The sequence below is a fragment of the Schistocerca piceifrons genome, chromosome 3 (assembly GCF_021461385.2).
Source record: "Schistocerca piceifrons isolate TAMUIC-IGC-003096 chromosome 3, iqSchPice1.1, whole genome shotgun sequence".
Classification (NCBI taxonomy): Eukaryota; Metazoa; Arthropoda; class Insecta; order Orthoptera; family Acrididae; genus Schistocerca; species Schistocerca piceifrons.
Window position 1 is genome coordinate 316,820,344 of NC_060140.1, and position 19,980 is coordinate 316,840,323.

At 37.7% G+C, this 19,980-nt stretch overlaps 1 protein-coding gene across 2 annotated transcripts in view; it reads right to left on the bottom strand.

Annotated features, from left to right (window-relative positions):
• Positions 1 to 4,418: 4,418 nt before the first annotated feature.
• LOC124789634 (CCR4-NOT transcription complex subunit 9) overlaps positions 4,419 to 19,980 on the bottom strand; it is a 67,892-nt gene continuing 52,330 nt past the window's right edge. For both annotated transcript variants that reach the window (XM_047257061.1, XM_047257060.1), the window contains 3 exons: positions 7,394 to 7,588; positions 7,121 to 7,212; positions 4,419 to 6,263 (listed from right to left, as the gene is read on the bottom strand). In XM_047257061.1, coding sequence (XP_047113017.1) covers positions 6,077 to 6,263; positions 7,121 to 7,212; positions 7,394 to 7,588 — 474 coding nt within the window. In that variant the 3' untranslated portion in view covers positions 4,419 to 6,076. The remainder of the gene's footprint in view (positions 6,264 to 7,120; positions 7,213 to 7,393; positions 7,589 to 19,980) is intronic.

The window sequence follows — 19,980 nt, forward strand, 5'->3', positions numbered from 1 at the left end:
ACACAAATATTACACAAAATTAAAATGGAGAAAACGACAGACTGGACACAACTTTCACGAAGAATCCGAGAGGCCATGAAACTAGCACAAGCACCACGAACACGGAAACACCGTTGGTGGAACCACACATGTGACCAAGCTATTGACCAACGAATCAGTGCATGGAAAAAATTTAGTTGCCATAAATCCCAAGAGAATTGGATGAACTTCTTGAAAACACAGAAGTAATCAAGCAAAATCATTCGCAGTGAAAAACGACAGTATGACAAACGGCGACTGACAGAGATCGAATCAGACTTCATGAAGAACAATACAAGAAACTTCTACAGAACGTTCAGAGAAAATATGACTGGATATCAACCACCCAACTTGTGCTTCAGAAGACCAGATGGAACCCTAGAAACCAATACCAAAAACAATTGTGACATTCTGGCAAAGTACTTTGAAAAACTGCTCAACACGGACCCCCCCATGGAAGAAATGATGACAGAAACGAGCACATACAATCCAGATAGTGAACCTCCAACTCTAGAAGAAGTTAAAGAAATAATAAAGTCACTCAAGAATCGTAGAGCACCAGGAGAAGATGGCATCATCGCGGAAATCTGAAGTTACAAGACCCAGAACTCACCAAAGACATCCACAGGATCTTGGAAGACATCTGGAAGACCATGAAAATTCCTGACGACTGGAAAACTGCCCTGATACACCCACTACACAAAAAAGGTGACAAGACTAACCCGAACAACTACAGAGGAATATCCCTACTACCAGTCACATACAAGATCCTCTCTAAAGCTTTACTGAACAGACTAGAATGCCAAACCGACCACTTGATTGGGGAATACCAAGCAGGCTTCCGTAAAGGGCGGTCTTGTGCGGAACAAATTTGGAACCTGAAAATGATTTTACAACACAAACAGAACCTGATCATTACCTTTGTTGACTTCAAAAAGGCGTACGACTCTATCGACCGGAAAACTCTCTTCAAAATTCTAGCAGAATACAAAGTAGACAACAAAACACGGGCTATCATAGAGCAAACTTTAACCAACACGACCTCCAAAGTAAAGTTCTGTGGGGAACTATCAGAGCCCTTTGAAATTCGCACAGGTGTCCGACAAGGCGATGGCCTCTCACCTCTCCTTTTCAATCTGTTGTTAGATAAGGTCATAAAAGAATGGGAAACATCACAACAGGGGATAACCTTAGGAAACCTACAGATTAAATGCCTGGCTTTTGCAGACGATTTGGTGATTGTCACGAAAGGTATAAAGGAAACAAAAGACGCTATTGAAAAACTGCACGAAATCGCTTCCAAAACTGGACTACAGATCTCTTACGAAAAGACACAGTTTATGAGCACAAAGAAACTCTCATCTCTTAACACAAAGTATGGCACGATTTACAAAACAGCAAACTTCAAATACCTCGGTGAAACACTACAAATGAGTGGACATAACAGAGACTCAAATGAAGAAAGAAAGACTAAACTGGACAAGGCATACAAAGTAGTGTGGAATCATTACAACAAGAAGTCTATCTCACAAAAAGCCAAATTACGCCATTACGACACGGTGGTGCTCCCCGAGGCACTATATGCAGCAGAGACCACACTAATCCGAGGGCATACACGTATCAGACAATTAGAAAAAGTAGAACGGAAAATACTTAGGAAAATATTTGGCGCAACTAACAACAATGGAATATGGATCAAGAAACCTACAGAGGAACTGTACAAACATACAGAGACAATCACAGAAAAGATTAGAAAACGCAGACTACAATTCTATGGACACCTATACAGAATGCCATCACACAGGCTGACCAAACAGATCTTTGACTGGGTAACCACTAGAAACAACAAATGGGTGGCAGAGGTAGAAAACGACCTGAACCAGCTCAACATAACAGCAGACACAATAAACGACAGAATAAAGTTCAGAAACATCATTAAGAAAAGTAAACTACATGAGATACAATGCGACAAACGAACAGGCATAAAATGGACCGAAGAACGCAAGCAAGATCACAGCCAGAAGATGAAAGAAATATGGGCAACCAAAAAGGCAATCAAGATGAAGCCGAAGACACGAAGCCGACAAGAAGCATGGACAGAGGACCGGAAACAGAAACACAGCGAGCGAATGAGGGAAGTTAGGGCAGCAAGGAAGGCAGCAAAAGGAACTGGCCATGTAGTTTAGTCCAAATGCGCTCTTTAAGGGCAAAACACCAATAATATATATATATATATATATATATATATATATATATATATATATATATATATATATATATATATATATATATATATAACAGTGTGGTAAGACCAAAATGGTCAGAAGATAACTAAAACTGGCTGAAAATAACCCTGCATTGGGCAACAAATGTAATACTGAAATTGGAAAAAAAATGAAATCATTTTTTCCTGTACCTACCTATTTGCTAAATCATTTTACATTATATTCTGTATAATAAGAGCAACACTGAATCTAGATTCAACACCTGTGCTTACTTCGCCTCCTCCCACACCAGAACACAAGTCTGATTCAAGCAAATAGGGCATGAGCATCAGATTGCAACAGGTGAAGAGAGCTGTACTTGCCATAAGACATCAACTCCTTGCCAACAAAGGCTTCAATTTGAGAGAGAAATTTCTGAGACTGTGTGTCCGTATGAAAGTGAGTGACGAACTGTGGGAAAACTGGAAAAGAATATATTCGAAGGCCACTGAAAATTAATTGGACTGATAAGACAATAAATGAGGTGGTTCTCCACAATATCAGTTATGAAAGAAATGTGTGGGACATACTGATCAGAAGAAGGGGCAGGGAATGTGTTTTCTGGGAATAACTTCATGGTATTTCAGGAAGCTGTAATCAGCAATAATCTTAAGGGTAGACAGAGACTAGTACATGCAACAGCTATCTGAGGGTATCTGAATCCTCCCAGAGTTAAGGGGAATGTGTCAGGAAATCATCCAGTTTCCCATATTAAGTTAAAAACTTCAAGGATGATTCACTTTTCAGTCACACTGAGATTCTGCAACTTGCTATAACAAATTTTGTCATGGCCTTGTGCTGTGGCACATTCTGCAGTTACTGATGAATCCCACTCCCACATAGAACAGTCAGCTATAAACTTGACTTTTGATGGAATTTAATTCTCAATTGCTCACCTCAACTAGCACTTTGTAGTGACAAAAATCTGATCCTGGTTAAACATTGGAGGTGAACAGAGTGAGTGAATGCACTGCACAATGTCTCACTTACTGGTACAACATACATTAATAGTGCTTCTCCCACCTCTCCTTGAATACTCGTATTAGCTTTCCGGTTATGGAGGTGTTTAATAAGACAGTTGATTGAGCATGCAAACTGTTTCCAGGGTATCGTTTTACTCTCTCATATTTATGAAAGATTTTAGCCCTTGCACCTGAAAGGCTGTGATGTTCTCAATAAACAAACTTCACTTCTCTGCAGTTGCACACCTGTTCCTAATTCATTATCCTTCCTATGGCGACAGTAATCCTTGAAGACAGGGGAACTAGTTTCTCAGAGATATCTCTTAGAAGCAAACACATGGGCCTCTCTTGTGCCACCTGTTTTAATTCCTCCACATAAATTACTAATACAATGATGTCCCACTGGATTGTGGAACACACATTAATGAGGTTTTCCTGCCTAGGCTATAAGCGTTATTAAGTGTATTGTCATTCAACGACAACTGGGTGTTAACTTAATTACAGTAGCTGATCTGGTTATTTAGCTATCAATGTTTCTATTAGAAGCATTCCATTCCAAAGGTATTTAATGGGCTTCAAATTTGTAGTAATCACTTCTAAAGCATTTTGTACATAAAGGGGGAGGAGGGGTATCTTGTTGAAACTTTTCCTTCCTCCCATTTAATGGCAACACACAGAAAACTGAATTTTTTTTGCTGCCAATACAGACTGCTCTGGACGACTAGCCTGTAGAGTTCTCTGGATGTTCAAACAAAGAGGACGATTTTTGGTTTAGTCATGAGCATTTTTGGTCCCACGAGAAGTTAGGGAAGTAAATACTCATCCAAACACAGCCTTCTGTAGGCAATAATACAACTTGAGTGTGAAAAGTGACTCAGAGATTCCTCACTCACAGCTGCTTTGCCTCAACAGCCATCTACCTGATCAACAGTTTTTTTAGGTCCAGTTTTAAGTGCATTGTAATATACTAACAATCCAGGTGATTATATCAAGATCCCCACTAACTCATTTTTTTACACCTTTTCTAAAAAAAAGTACCCCATTTTTGGCCACATGCAGACAACGAGACATTGGACTGCACTACTCGTGACAGAAAAGCACACCACTGGTAGTAAGCATGCACAAATTTTTGAGGCAATGGATTATACCTTTATTCAGAGGTACCAAGCTCTCATCAACTTTATAAGAAAATTTATTTCAGAAACATTTTTTCTATAACAAATATGCTGTACAATCTATAAATTTCAAGTGTTATAAAACAAATATAACACCAATGATCAGGTACAATTTAAGATGTTACAAACTGTATCAGACTGCATTAACAAAAAAACAAAGTAACAAAAGTAAATAAAAATAGTGAACTACAAATAGTTTTCCAGATGTTGCTACCTCGTAGCCTTTGTATAGTGCAAGTTGTACTCAGTACATTCTTCTATATTCTCTTGATTCAGTTTTCTCACCTTTAGGAAGTGTGTGACAGAAGTTACGTAATTTAGCCTGCCAGCAGGACACAATTCCATCAAGGGTGTATAAATCAATATCATAAAAAACTATATTAACAGTAATACATTCAGTATTCTCAGATAATTTGTGAATTACTTCAACATTAAAAAGTTTTTCAGTGCAACTACAACTGTAAAACACTTCTCAGAACAAAATCAAATTATGCAATTACATTAATTATGACATATTTAAAAAGACTTACAATTAGCCTATACCATTTAGAAATAAATTTCATTCTGGGTTAATGATGATAAATAATGATATTCTGAGTGAGAAAGTTGCATGTCTGCTCTTCATCAATAATGAAGGACATTTACCAGTCTTAAATATTGATTTTCAAATATTAACATTAATTATGTTAATATTTTTATATCATTCTCTACTGTACATTATTATTTCTTTCCTGAAAAGTAACGAGCTTTCTTTGGCTTATATGTACACAAATTCGATTTATCTCTTGCTTTAAAATAAATAAGATAAATGTAAAAATAATACAAGGCCCCAAAAAGTGACCATTCAGGTCAATATTAATGACATTCTACCACAAAACATAATAATCAATGTACATCAAGATAAGGGTAAGTTAGATGAAGAAAATGACTGGAAAGTTATAATTAATATGGAAGAGTAATTAAGCGCTAACTCAAACTTGAGTTATCTGCAAACTCTTTAAGTCTCAAAACTGATTTTTCTTATAGGCATATCAGAGCAGTAAACTCTACATATAAAATATTTCCTTACAATACACAACACAGTACACATCATAGTCATCACTTCAGTGGTCTTACATTTGAATGTATCATGTGAACAACAGCTATTATTTGTTCCAGGCCATCTCAACATGAAGACTGCCGATTCCAGAAATGTAAGACTTGTCAAGCACATTCTCATACTTTACACATAAATCATTTAACTGTTCTTTTATAACTTAAGTTATGCCATGAAAAGTTTACATGTATTCCTCTCTAATAATGAACACTTCTTTTATGTAAAGAGATACACTTCGACTACTTTCCATGCATCATATTGCATAACAATATCCAGAACTAACTCTCACATTTTTCCATTTCTGAATTCACAGAATATTTCTGATACAATTTCAGATAATATATACAACAAAGATAAAATTATCCCAGATAAAGGGCATTTTAGGTACTGACTTAGCCAGTATTGAAAATTGAAATTTCTTCAATTAGTCACCCAGTTTCTTTGCAAGATTAAGTAAATTGGAAACACCTGTGAATAAAATCAGTCTATCCCTCTGTGGTGTCATGAATAAACTGCTACAGACAGAAACAAAATATCAACAACATAGTCAAACAGTTCAATTCACTGTGGGGCAAGGGGTGATATACCAACATTAGTATTTGCACCAACAATAGTGACAGGTCCTGCTTCAAGATTTTTCAGCAGTTGTGTCAACCAGTGTTTTGTTGACTTGTCATCCTGTAGGCAATTTGAGAATGTGGTGTCCCTCAACTGATCAGGCAGACACTGTCGTAGTGCCTCTCTTGCCCTGTAACACAGCTTACATTAATGCACATTTGTAACACAGTACATTCACAATAGCACCTAGAAAAACAATACTGAAAGTAAAGACAAAAGGTCTACAACAGAATGCAGCAGTTTGAAACACACATCTATTCACCTTATCTACTTTACATCATATTTTGAACTGTGATTACTTTTTCAGAATACAGGACATAATAATGGATATTGTACTTCTGCAGTTAAAGCTACGTCTTTTTGTGAATTTGATTCATTCCATTGATATCCAGACATTCCTATAGATACCAACAACTTCCATAAGGTTTTAAAAGTCTTTACATTACTCCCACATCACCCAACACTGTCATGTAATGGTTACAATACCCTACTCTTATTTACTAGGAGTGGGCTTCCAATGTCCATTTGATCATCCTGAATAAAGAATTTCACTGTTTCTCTAAAACACTCCAAACTTTACTTCCAGAATGGCGAAGTGAATGACATAAAAAACTCAGAGTTCTGCCGACATTAAAGTACTCAATCTCTACACAATAATAAAAACTGATTCCAGTTCCTACACTGACTATAACAAAGAAAGGAGTAATGTGCTAATGGTCTTCAACTGGATCAAGTAATTAGTACACTCAAATAACTAGGCAACTAAGCTGCTGATCGACCTCAAAGGGAGCCTCTATTTTCTCATGGTTAAGTTACCGACAACTTTAACGTGTTCCACACCTCACAGTTAACAGTAATTTATTGAAAGTAAAACAACTACACAAATTACCTTATAATCTTTATAATGAGAAAATTAAAAATAATTTTAATGTTTCAAAACAATACACATATAATAGTGGCACTAGCATTATCTTATTTAGAACTTACCTAGGGTTGTCAGAGAGGCGGAGGTAGCATCTCACAACATGTTTAAGCAGCCTTGCTGAAGGATCTTTTGCCAGAGACAATACCATTTTTCCCTAAAATATAATTTCCACAGGTATAAAACAGAAAATTTAAGCTTCAACGTGTAATACATCAATAAGCAATGTTATGCAAACAGAATTTCTGGTGGGTGAAATTATTGCAAAAACAGTGCACTGATCAATTTAAATGAGTCAGGTGAAATATAACTCAGCATACAGCTATTAAGACACTTACAAGGATCATAGCAACATGTGAGAATCTGTCATAAGTCTGACAAATGTATGAGAGGCCACTGTCATCAAGAAGTATCTTCTGTAATATGAAGGTAGCCACAGTCTTTGATAGTTCTGATCCACTTTCCATTATTCGCAGACACAGTGGGATTATCTCAGTTGTCAGAAGGAATGTAATGACCTCTTGTTCATCAGTCTGTGAAAATATCACCATAAAAAATGTGATAATCTGCATTTTGTGTCTAAAGATCTAGATTTTATGTTAAGCACACAAGATTCTTTCAACACACAACATTGAATGGCAAAGTTACACCAAAAATTTTACAATCTGATATGACAAGGACATTGAAATATTCTAATTGGTACAGCACAATTTTTTTTTGTGCATTGCTTTGTCTTGTACGTTTTCCACACTGCCTGGCAGCTATCAGATGCATTTTACAGCTAACTTATAGATAATAAGCACAGAAAATTGTGCTTATTTAAAGGAAACTGTGACTGTCACGGTGCCTGTGAAAACTAGCTAACAAATTATATTTGAAATGAACGATCAAAATTTTGAAGTTAAACTCTTTCCAATCACACTTCATTGGTCTAATTAATCTAGTGTTGCAATGTAGTCACAAGTGCAAATGTAACTCCAGCTCCATATGAGAATGAAGGATATGGGATCTGCACGAAGACTCTTGAAGTGACTCAGTAACATTCTGTATGTTCCTTTATATTTTCACTTTGCCTTTTTGTTTAATTCCTTTACTTCTATGTTTCTCTCTGCCCTTCAAGGTACCCTCACTCAAGCCTTCTTATTAACAGCTATGGACACCAAACTCTTTCCAAAAACTGGAATACATTATCTCTGTGGCAATTCAGAATTCATTTGCTGCCTGCTAAAGAAAATATATATCAAGCCTATGCACTTACGATTTACTATACCTGCACTACTTATTCAGACACTCTTTCATATTTCTTACCCATGGAAGACAACTTTGATTCTGTTGATGACTCAATTTGAGTTTCTATTTGTATTTATGTCTATAACAATTTGCTAACTCCTGAAAATTTCATTATACATGAATAAATCTCCACTTATATGTTCAAATATTCACTGCTGCCATTAACTTTCCATGTTCAGAAAAGTCTTTGAATCCAGCAACCTAAATACAAATTTTTGTATGTTCTTTCACTAGTTAAATCATTTTACAATGTTGCAACTGGGGTTCTTAGTATAACTAACATTAATTGACTAGAAGGGGACACACACACACACACACACACACACACACACACACACACACACACACAGAGTGAGAGAGAGAGAGAGATTTCTTTGACACTTCTTTCTCCTATGTTTGCATTATTGCATTATAACAATTACTGAGTGGTTATAATTACAGTGGAGCTACTCACAGAGGTCCAGTGTCGGCTATAACTATCATATGTATGTATTCCAATGCGTTAATTTTTGCCACCAGGTGTAAATCTGGAACTGTGAATGTAAGAAAGATGTATAGAAATGTTTTCAAATTTACTGGACTCTGGATGGGATGTGAGTAGAAAAGGTCAGACACACGAGAAAGGCATAATGCTGATTTTACTATTGACCGCTACTTACACAGCATGTTCAATATGAGCACTTGAGACATCGACAAAGTGCTGTATCCCTAAAACGACGTGATCAACAGTTGCTTGCAGCAGTTCTGTTGGAAATGGAGGAATGTGATTCCTTATAGTGGCCTTCAGATAAGGTAGACTGAATGTGTCCCTGGTAAACATGTTCCCTTAGATCTACCCCAGAGCTAAAAGTCACATGGATTCAGATCAGTTGATCTTTCAGGCCATGTGTCTGGAAAACCTCTGGAGGTAACAGGTTCATGTAAGGACACATTATTAAGCATTATTTACCGGGCGAGTGACACGAGATGCTGCCCTATCTTGCATGAAAACTGGGGTTTCCACACAGTTATGCTCTTCCAAAGCAGGATTCACATGCCGTACATGGAGGTCTTGATAACATGCACACGCCACTTTACACTTGACAGGCCCTCTGTGTGTATTCTCTTCAAATAATGAATAGAGAATACAGATGCTTGAGAATCCACATAACACAGTCACATGCAGCAACTGCAATGGCTCTTTGTGCACAACATGGTGTTTAATAATACCCCAAATTCGGTAGGCCTGTGTATTCGCTGCACCCTGCAGTGTAAAAATGTGCCTTGTCACCCCATAGAATATTGCTTAGCCACATGTCATCAACTTCAATCTGTGCCAGAAGCCGAAGAGCAAATTCAGAGCATTGCTATGAATCATGAAGCTTAAGTTAATACACCTTCTGTATTTTGTACAGGCACCAGAGTAAGATAGGGTGCAAAATTTTCCATACTGTTGATCATGGGATGGGCAATTCTTGGGACACTGCACAAGCACTAGCGCTACCTGGGGCACGTGTTCCATGGCTAGTTACAGCAATAACAACCTCGTCAATAACTTCCACTGGCATCGGACGGCTTCCTCTTCTAGATGCCACACCAAGCTCACCTGTGTTTTCAAATTTCATTATCTTCTTCTTTAAAACATTTAATGACAGTGGGCCTCTCCTCAGATCTTTTAGTTGACAACAGTTTCTCAATAGAGCACTGTAATTGATGCCCTTCACAAAAGACAGCACTCGGTCTCTCTTCTCGATTACCATCCTATTCACTCACATTATTGCTTTTCAAATGACAGTGTGGATGTCATATCATCATAAGAACAGTGTACAGCACAAGATCTGCACCCGTTAGTCGCAACTGGAACTAATTTGTTTTCCAGCATAAATTGGTTCCATATAACACATTAGCATATCTACCAACTTTTGCTGTAATATGATAATTACAGCTCACACTGGACCTCTGTGAGTAGCTGTACTTTAATTATAACCACTGTGTATTACTTGAGAAAGCATCAGAAAGCAAACTCGGCTGTAACAGAAACTAACTCATTCAAACGGTTTCCTGTAGACAAAAATCCAGTGAAAGACAGTACACATTGTCGTCTTGCAGTCCAAGCAGGGAACGTCAGCAGAAAATATCTTCACTAGCAGCTGTGAAAGCACGCTGTTAACATCATTACATTTAGGAAATACAAATTACTACAGCTTATGTTTGCGATGAAAAAAATGGGAAACACATAACCTGGTTACAAGACAAGTATTTATCTTCAAAACTAATGAAATCTAGCTAAATTGGCATCTTATACAACTTCACTGTTAAGTGCAACAGGAAGAAAAATACTGGAAACATACTGAAGCAAGATATAATATTAACAACACTGCTTTCTAAAAAATGAAAGCACTTTAAAAGCAAATGTGGCCTCAACTTGTATGGCATTTACAAACCAAGCAAGTTCTTGAGAAATGGAAACAAACTAGACGCTTCAATTGCAGCATACAATACATACAAAACACGAAAAATACAAAATATGAAACTAAGGATGACAAAGACGTCTGATTAAAAGGAACATGAAAGAACTGCAGTTCAAATATAAATAGGCAATGAAGCAGTTTCAGCATCCTACCAAACTGCCCATTTGAAAACTGCTTCTGGATCGAGGATCCGGCGTGACCTAAGATGGAATCCATCCTGTGGATTAACAATGAGAGCCTGTGTGCTGGAAGCCTGGATGTGCTTTTTACGCTGTTTGCCACCTCCAGCCAGGTGGATACTGGATTTATGAACATTTAGAAAATGTTCGCACCCGTACACTTGAGAACACTACATGATGATACAGACGCTTTTTCTCCCCCCTATCACCCCCCCCCCCCCCCCCCACACACACACACACAGAGAAAGAGAGACAGACACACTAACATTGCCAAATACCGTAATTAACATGCTAACCCTGTAAAGTTACAGGATAAAGGGCAGCAAAAAGAAAAAGATTATCATTCTGCAGCCAAGAAAGAATTCACTATATGGAATATTACATGGAACAAACTGAGATGAATTAAGTATCAATTTTGGACAAAGTAGAAAAATGTGAATATCTATTTAGAGAGCAAAATCATACGAGGTAACTTAAATACCGGGAAGAAAAATTCAAGGATGGAAAATCCAGGATGGAATGTAACAATGTAAGTGTGGCCTCAGCAGTCAGTGTGTGTGTGTGTGTGTGTGTGTGTGTGTGTGTGGGGGGGGGGGGGGGGGGGGGGGGGGGGGGGCTATCTCTGATGAAGGCCTTGTTGGCTGAAAGCTCATTTTCTGACAGTCTTTTTTGTGGTGCCTATCTGTGACTCAGCATCTCAACTTAATATTGTTAAATACTGGAGTCACACATAACCAATACAGCATGGAAAGGAGAATAATGTTCTACTAAAGATACAGTGTTTTATAATTATATACCACACTGTGACAAAAATGAAATCCAGAAGAGGAGGTTTATAAAAGATTCTCAAATGTGACAGTAAAACTAGTTTATACACTATTGAACAATAATATAAGACATTTTTACAAAATTTTAATGAAAGTGATACCTGTGTAGCATTCTGACACATGGGTATGGAGTACATTGATAGCTATCATCACAGGATAATACACATGAGAGTAATGCAAATTTCCCATACACTACTGCAGTCACAAACCAATTGACCAGTACCTTTAAACCTGACCGACTGAGGTCATTACAGATAGAGCTCTGGACAGGCATGTTGCAGGTTGAAGAAATGATTCCACCATTCATTTAAAGTAATTTAGAAAAACCATGGAATGCATAGTTTGAAGAGTGACGTTTCCACCGTCAACTTTGGTTAAAATAAGTAATGTATTTAGCACTAATGGCTGGTTTCGAGCTTTAACTAGTCATGAAGTGCATGAATGGATGTTGACACTTTCCTCAGTCAGATACTTATGAGGTGGATATGTTTACATTCATTCATACATTTGAAAATGAGCTAAAGCTCGGAACTGGCCAGTTATGCTAAATCAAGTGAGTTCACTTGTTTTATAGGCTACTTAGTGATTTATTACTTGGTCATTAGGTTGTGGACTACTTTTCTGTGCCTACATTTCACCTCCTAATGCTGCAGAAATCTTTAGAGGCCCAACAAAGCAGTTTGTTAATTCTCAAATTTTAGAATCTCAGCTGAACACTTCATAAGTAAAATGCAACAACTAGGCTTGACACCTGACCACTAACTAAATTTCGTTGAACTGTGTGGAGATTATTTATTGTGCTGCAATTCCTAAGGTTTTCCTGGACAGGAGTTACATTTATAGTTTCCAAGCCAAATTTACAACACCAGTTTTCTGCAAAATGATTTGATGACTAAGTTATATGCTTCAAGTAATGGTCTCAGCCACTCTCCCACCATTTGAGGTAAATGACTAGGATACTCTTGAAAATATTGTATGGATGACTGTTGTTATTGTCCACGTGGAGGGAGAAAAATATACCTTTCCACTTCTTGAAATGTTACTCCATGCTGCAGTGGATCATGTCCAACCCAAGAGCAGTAACATGATTCACATAAACTGTGTTTTACATAAAAACTGTATATAGGTATCATTGACGGAAGTGGGATTAATCCTCTTGTCCACAGCTTCACAATACACTTCTATCCTGAAAGTTCTCACTGCTAGTAAAATATTGTGATCACAGTGCACAACTGCTAGAGCTATTCATTCTGGTGAAGTTCTTGAGAAAAACACTTGTTATCTGTGATCAGTGTTCATAATATCCTATTTTGCCACCAATCTACTCTACTGACACTCAAATTTTGTTGACAGGTGTGAAACCATTAATGAGGGCTTAGAAGTCTCCCATCATGAACTTCCTCCTGAATGATTGTGAATTTTAGCCCTTGCAATCTGATATTAGCAGTAGATGGACTGTTCTTGAATGTATTGTGGCCACTAATCCCATGTGTTATTCCAACGATCAGATATTTCATTCTACACTAATTCATCAACCAAAATGAGCACCCATTTGGGGAGCATTGTTTCTACCACTTCATTGGGAATGTGTGTGTGTGTGTGTGTGTGTGTGTGTGTGTGTGTGTGTGTGTGTGTGTGTGTGCGCGCGCGCGCGCGCACACACACTAGATAGTTATGGTTCTCTGTTTAGTTTCTAGGTAAAAAATTATTTATAAAAACAATGATTGTTCTGTCATTTACACATGTTGTCCAATGAAATAACACTACAATACCCATATTTTCAGCTACGTATGGAAAAGGAGCAAAGTACAAGAGCAATGGCAGTTCTTATAATTTAAGTGCAGGTATTTTTTTATATTTAATCTTGACTGCAGTGGAGAACATTACGGCTACAGTAAGTTGTTAGTTAGTAAACTCCATCGTGCTCACAATCAACTTACAAATTATGGTATTTTTGTGGAGTTAGATAACATCTATGGGTTATAATGATAGAAATCTTGAAAATAAAGGGGCAATGTGCTGAAACTACATCCACAAAAATCAGGTTTCGAGAGGGGGAGAGGTGGTAACAAAAGCAGAAAAATCAACACACATTCATGTTAAGAAGGAATGAGCAATATATCAACAATATTAATAAACTTTTATGTTGAAGAACCAGAGATGGGAATTTAGAAAAAAAAAAAAATATTGACAGTATAAATGCAAGAAGAAGAGATACTCATAAGAGAATCAAATACAATGAACTTTCTTAACAGAAAATAATGAAGAATTTGAATAACTGATGAATGGAATGAACAGCAAATCTTCAGTCTCAGAACATTTTCTAGAGTGTTAATAGAGTTGTTTCTAGAGTAGCCAAGGAGAAAGTTCCATACAACACACTGTCTGTGATGAAGAGATAAATGATATGCAAGGTGCAGGTCCCACCTTCATTCAACAAAGTAGCCACAATACCTATGCCTTTGCAGTTTTTCTCGAGTTTCTACCCCTCAGTGTGAGTAATGAAAGTACTAATCCAAGAGGCCTTAATAATAATAATAATAATAATAATAATAATAATAATAATAATGCCTGAGAAAGACAAGAAACTAATTTGCCACTCATTACAACACAGATAGGTATAAATGTGAAATGAAACAAGGCATTCAGCTGTGGATACTACTGTGATATTGCACAAAGTGTTACATATTTAATCACTATGATTGACAGTAACAAGACATTTATAACACCAATAGCCTGAAGTCTTCCAACTTCTACAGATTCAGAGCTAGGGAGGTGAGTGCACTAGAAAGTACAGATTATAACTTTGTTTATATCTAACTCAAATTGTACACTAAGTTGAAGGTAATAAGTACTGCAAAGGAGATGACAAATTTGCTAAATATCCAAATTCAACAAGAGATAGCAGTAGAATTTCAAAACTTCTGTTTCCTAGCAAACAATATTACACAATATATGAGAAATGAAATAAATGCACAGCAACGGTGTAGTGCAAACTGTTCAGATATATAGTGACAACTGACAATTTGTGCCAGACCAGGACGGGAAACGAGATTTCCTGCTTAGCATGAGAAGTTTCCTCAACAATTAGTCAACCTGACTTGACCAAAACTTCCATTATCACTGATGTTACCACAGGTTCTCGCAAGTGAAAAAATATTGAAACTCTAAATCAGGCCACTAGAAGTACTCAGACAGCCTAATGCAACTGCTAGTTGGAAGCCGGAAATTTGAATTTGAGTCCCAGTCTAGCACAAATTTTCAGTTGACACCACATTTTCGTAATATTACACAAAACAACCAAAGTGAGGGAAACATCAGAAATACAGATGCTAGTAAACACATCTTTCACAGAAAAAGCTTCACTGGTATCACATACTGATATGGAACTGAGGAAGTGTTTCCCAGAAACTGTGTCCACATATTTGCATGGAAGTGAGGCATCGACAGTGTAAAAATCATGAAGCACTTTAAATGTGTTACAAAAGAATGTAAGAAAATTACAGGACAGAATGAATAAAATGAAGATACGCAGGAAAAAGAATGCAACGAAAATTTCTGAAAATTTCTATTGGAAATTTTAAGCAGAAGATTAAAAGCAAATTTTGTAAAGTGTTCAGGATATTTAACATCAAAATGGAAAATACAGAGGAGAGGGAAAATTGGAAGGATATGCAAATATCAGACCATGAAGAACGAACAGTGTGTGTCAGGTATAGCAGATATGCATACGTGAAAACAAAAGATATAACAAAAAAACTTCAGTCAGTGACAACAACAGGAAAGTTCAATAACAGCATAGAAGTGACATTAAACTCGGGGTACTCTATAAATTGGTGAAAATTGTTCTAGCACTTCATATATTTTAAATATTTCCTTCAGACAATTTGAAACAAAATCTTATTGTACTACACTGAAAATCCCATGTGAATATCAATACAGCACATCAAATTATGAAATTTCTTTAGAATACTAATGAAATTTTGAAGTCCACGTCTTACAATAACAGAGTGTGTATGAAGACAAGGAAAAAAAAATTCCTGGATTTCCTGCTTTTAATACACTTCTTCCCAGGTTAAAATACACTTTCTTTGCGTTATGACAGTATATTTTCCCTCAGAATGTTAAAACTTATCAATCCTTTGAATGGTAAAAGTTTTATTCACTGGTGCGGAGCTTCCCTGCTCATTAGGAAACACTACCCAGCATAAAAATAACGTGTTTCGGAAAGATCTTTGGTGTGCAGCAACACACACGCTGCATATCTTTGTAATAACAAAGTATAAATACGTTCGTTTTGGAAGCACTGAAATCGAGATTGTGACGCGCATTTCTCAGCCAATCATAGCTCACATCATGTTATCTCAACCACACCTGTAACCATTCGTGCTGCCCCTCTCTGTACACATTCAATATACCTTGTTAGTTCTATCTGGTATAGATCACACACACTTGAGCAATATTCTAGAAAAGGTCGCATGAGTAATTTGTAAGCAATCTCCTTTGTAGACTGTTTGCACTTCCTCAGTATTCAACCAGTAAACTTAAGTCAATCACCTGCTTTACCCATGATTTGACCTATGTGATCATTCCATTTCATATCCCTACTAAGTGTTACACCTAGGTATTTGTACAAGTTGGCAGATTCCAACAGTGACTCATTCATATTACAGTCACAGGATACAATGTTTTTTCGCTTTCTGAAGTGTAAAATTTTAAATTTCTGGCAAGTTGCCAATCTCTGCACCACATTAAAATCTTGTCAAGATCTGGCTGCATATTTATACATCTTCTATCAGATAGTACTTCATTATAGATAATTACATCATCTGCAAAAAAATCTGATTTTATTATTAATACTTTCTGCGAGGTTATTAATATAGACCAAGAACAGCAAGGGTCCCAACACACTTCCCTGGGGCATACTTGAAGTTACCCAAGGTAACTTGCTGTGTCCTCCATACGAAATAGTCCTCAATCCAGTCACAAATTTCACTTGACACGCGATATGATTGTATTTTTAACAATAAACGTAAGCGCATTACCAAGTCAAATGTTTTTCGGAAATCAAGAAATACTGCACCTATCTGGTTGCCATGATCCAAAGCTTTCAGTATTTCATGTGAGAAAAGCAAAGTTGGGTTTCACATAATTGATGTTTTCGAAATCCATGCTGGTTGGCATTGAGAGGTCATTCTGTTCAAGATACTTAATTATATTTGAGTCCAGAATATGTTCTACAATTCTACAACAAACTGATGTCAAGGATATGGCACAGTAGATCTGTGGATCACTTCAACTACCTTTCTTGTAGACAGTTGTGACCTGGCCTTTTTCCAAGAACTGGCCGCAGTTTTTTGATTGGGGGATCTACAATACCTTATAGTTAGAAGAGGGGCTAACTCAGCCACAAATTCAGTATAGAATCTGACAGGGATTCCATCATGTCCCGGAGCTTTGTTCAATTTTAATGATTTCAGCTGTTTCTCAGCACCACTGACACTAGTACTTATTTCATTCATCTTTTCAGTGGTATTAGGATTAAATGGGGGCCAATTCTCCTGCGTTTTCCATTTTAAATTAACACTTGAAAACTGAGTTAAGCATTTCTGCTTCTGCTTTGCCATCCTCAATTTCAGTTCCTATCTCATTCACTAGGGACTGGGCAGTAGCTTTGCTCCCTCTAACAGTCTTTATGTAGGACCAGAATTTCTTGGGGTTCTGTGATAAATCACTTGACAATATTCTGCTACAATGATCACTGAAGGCATCACACACTGCCCTCTTAACAGGAACGCGTGTTTCATTCAGCATCTATCTATAGCACTACGCTTTATTTTATACCTGTTATTCAGTGGTCTCTGTTTCTTTAGAAGTTTCTTTACAGTGACTGTATACCATGTAGGTTCCCTTCCACTATGAACTGTTCTACTGGGTACATCTATCAAGTGCATGGTCAACTATTCTTTTAAACTTGAGCCATAGTTGCTCTACATGCTACTGCCCTGTGCTGGGAGCTTCACATCCATTGAGATATGACACTACTGATTTTTTATCCAGTTTATTGTACATGTATATCTTTCTGCTTGTTTTAGTTGTACTTTGCTAATCATTGCTGTCATAACTACATCATGTTCACTGATAACAGTTTCGATGTGGACATCCTCAATGAGTCCAGATCTATATGTTGCCAATAGGTCCAATGTATTTCCATCGTAAGTGGGGTTCCTAACTATCCATCCTAGGTTGGTTGGTTGCTTGGTGGGGATCAAACAGCAAGGTCATCAGCCCATCTAATTAGGGAAGGAAGGGGAAGGACGTTGGCCCTGCCCCTGAAGCAATGTAGGGAAATCATGAAAAACCTAAATCAGGATGGCCGGACATGGGTTTGAACTGTCGTCCTCCCGAATGCGAATCCAGTGTGCTAATCAATGTGCCACCTTGCTTGGTATCTGTTCTACATAGTTTTCAGGGAAGACATTTAGTAAAGTTTCACAGGGTATCTTTTCATGCCTATGTCTAACAGAATTGTAATTTTCCCAATTGATTGCTAGATGATTAACATTTTCACTGATGATTACAGTTTGATTGGGGAACTTACTTACAAGTGAACCGAGGTTTTCTCTCAAGTTTCCAGTTAGATCAGGAGATGCATCTGGCAGGAGGTAGAAGGATCCAGTCATTTTATGCCCACCCCTAATACTGAGTCTTACCCAAACAATCTCACACGTAGCTTCAATTTCTGTCTTGGTGGATTTGAATTCCTTGTCTACTGCGACAAATACATCACCTCCATTTCCCATTTGCCTATCCTTTTGATATAGGCTTAAATTTTCCCAAAAAATCTCACTACTGATAATTTCAGGTTCCAACAAGCTTTCTGTACCTAGCATTATGTGAGCTTCACTGCTTTTCATGAGCACTTCAAACTCTGCCCCTTTGCTGCAAATGCTTCAACAGTTTACCATTAGGATTTTAATACTCTCACCTGTGGGGGGGGGGGGGGGGGGGGAGAGACACTTTTTCCTACATTACACTGATACTGCTGGGTTTCCTACAGCTATCACTATCTGGACTCAATGGAGAGTCACCTCATCTAAAAAACCCTTGTGTGCACCCCACACACAGTCCGCTAACTGAGTAGCAGCCTCTGATGTGTAGTACACATCTGAACTGTTTAGAGGGACCCTGCAGTCGTCAAACATACGGTGCAAGTCCAGAAAGTCACAGCCTAGCTTGTCACAGAACCTTCGAAGTCTCTGGTTCAGTCATTCCATTTGACTCAAAACCAAAGGGCCACAATCAGTTCTGGGGATAATGCTGCAAATTTAAAGCTTCATTGAAACTCCACATGCAAGGCTGGTTTTCTCAATCTTCTCCACCAGATGTTGGAGTGACTCAAGAATGACCTCAGAGCTCAGACAACAGGCATCATTTGTTCCAATGTGCACCACAATCTGGAGTTGTTGCAGCCTCTTCCCTCAATGGCTGCCAGAATAGCCTCATCATCATGTTGAATGAGGCACCCAGGCATACACAATGAGTACACCTGGTCTCCTTCCCTGTCCCTTGCTGCCATTTCCATAAGGGGTACCGCCATTCATTGTATGTTTGAACTGCCAATGATTGATAGACCCCTACCATTCTTGTATGTGCCTCCTCCTGACACCAAATGAAACAGGTTTCCCAGAACAGATGAAGTGAGTCCCATTGGTTCAGTTTCAGTGAAAGACAGCATCTCAAACATTTTGGTTAGGGGAACTGGTAGAACACCGAGTCCTCCCTGGTCGCCTCCACCTGGTACAGGATGCCTAGGTCTGCCATTGACATGCCATCTGCAGACACATGGATGGATAGTGACAGATCCCTTACTTTCTGCAGGGGATACAGGATCCACAAAAGAGGATAGCAGTTGAGGCACCTTTGGTACAAGTATCACAGGTACACTACTCTCAGAGCTCCTCCAACACACAGATTCACAACAGCTAATTCCCTATAGGAATTGAAAAAAATACACAAAATGACATATCTATTGAGGCAACACAAAAACCTGTGGCAAAAATTTCTAGTTTCCTGAAACAGTTTGATGTTAATTATTGTTGTCAGCAAACTCAAAAACATAATTAATTCACAATAAATGCAGATAATACATAGGGCTACTCCTCTTTAAGGGAAAACT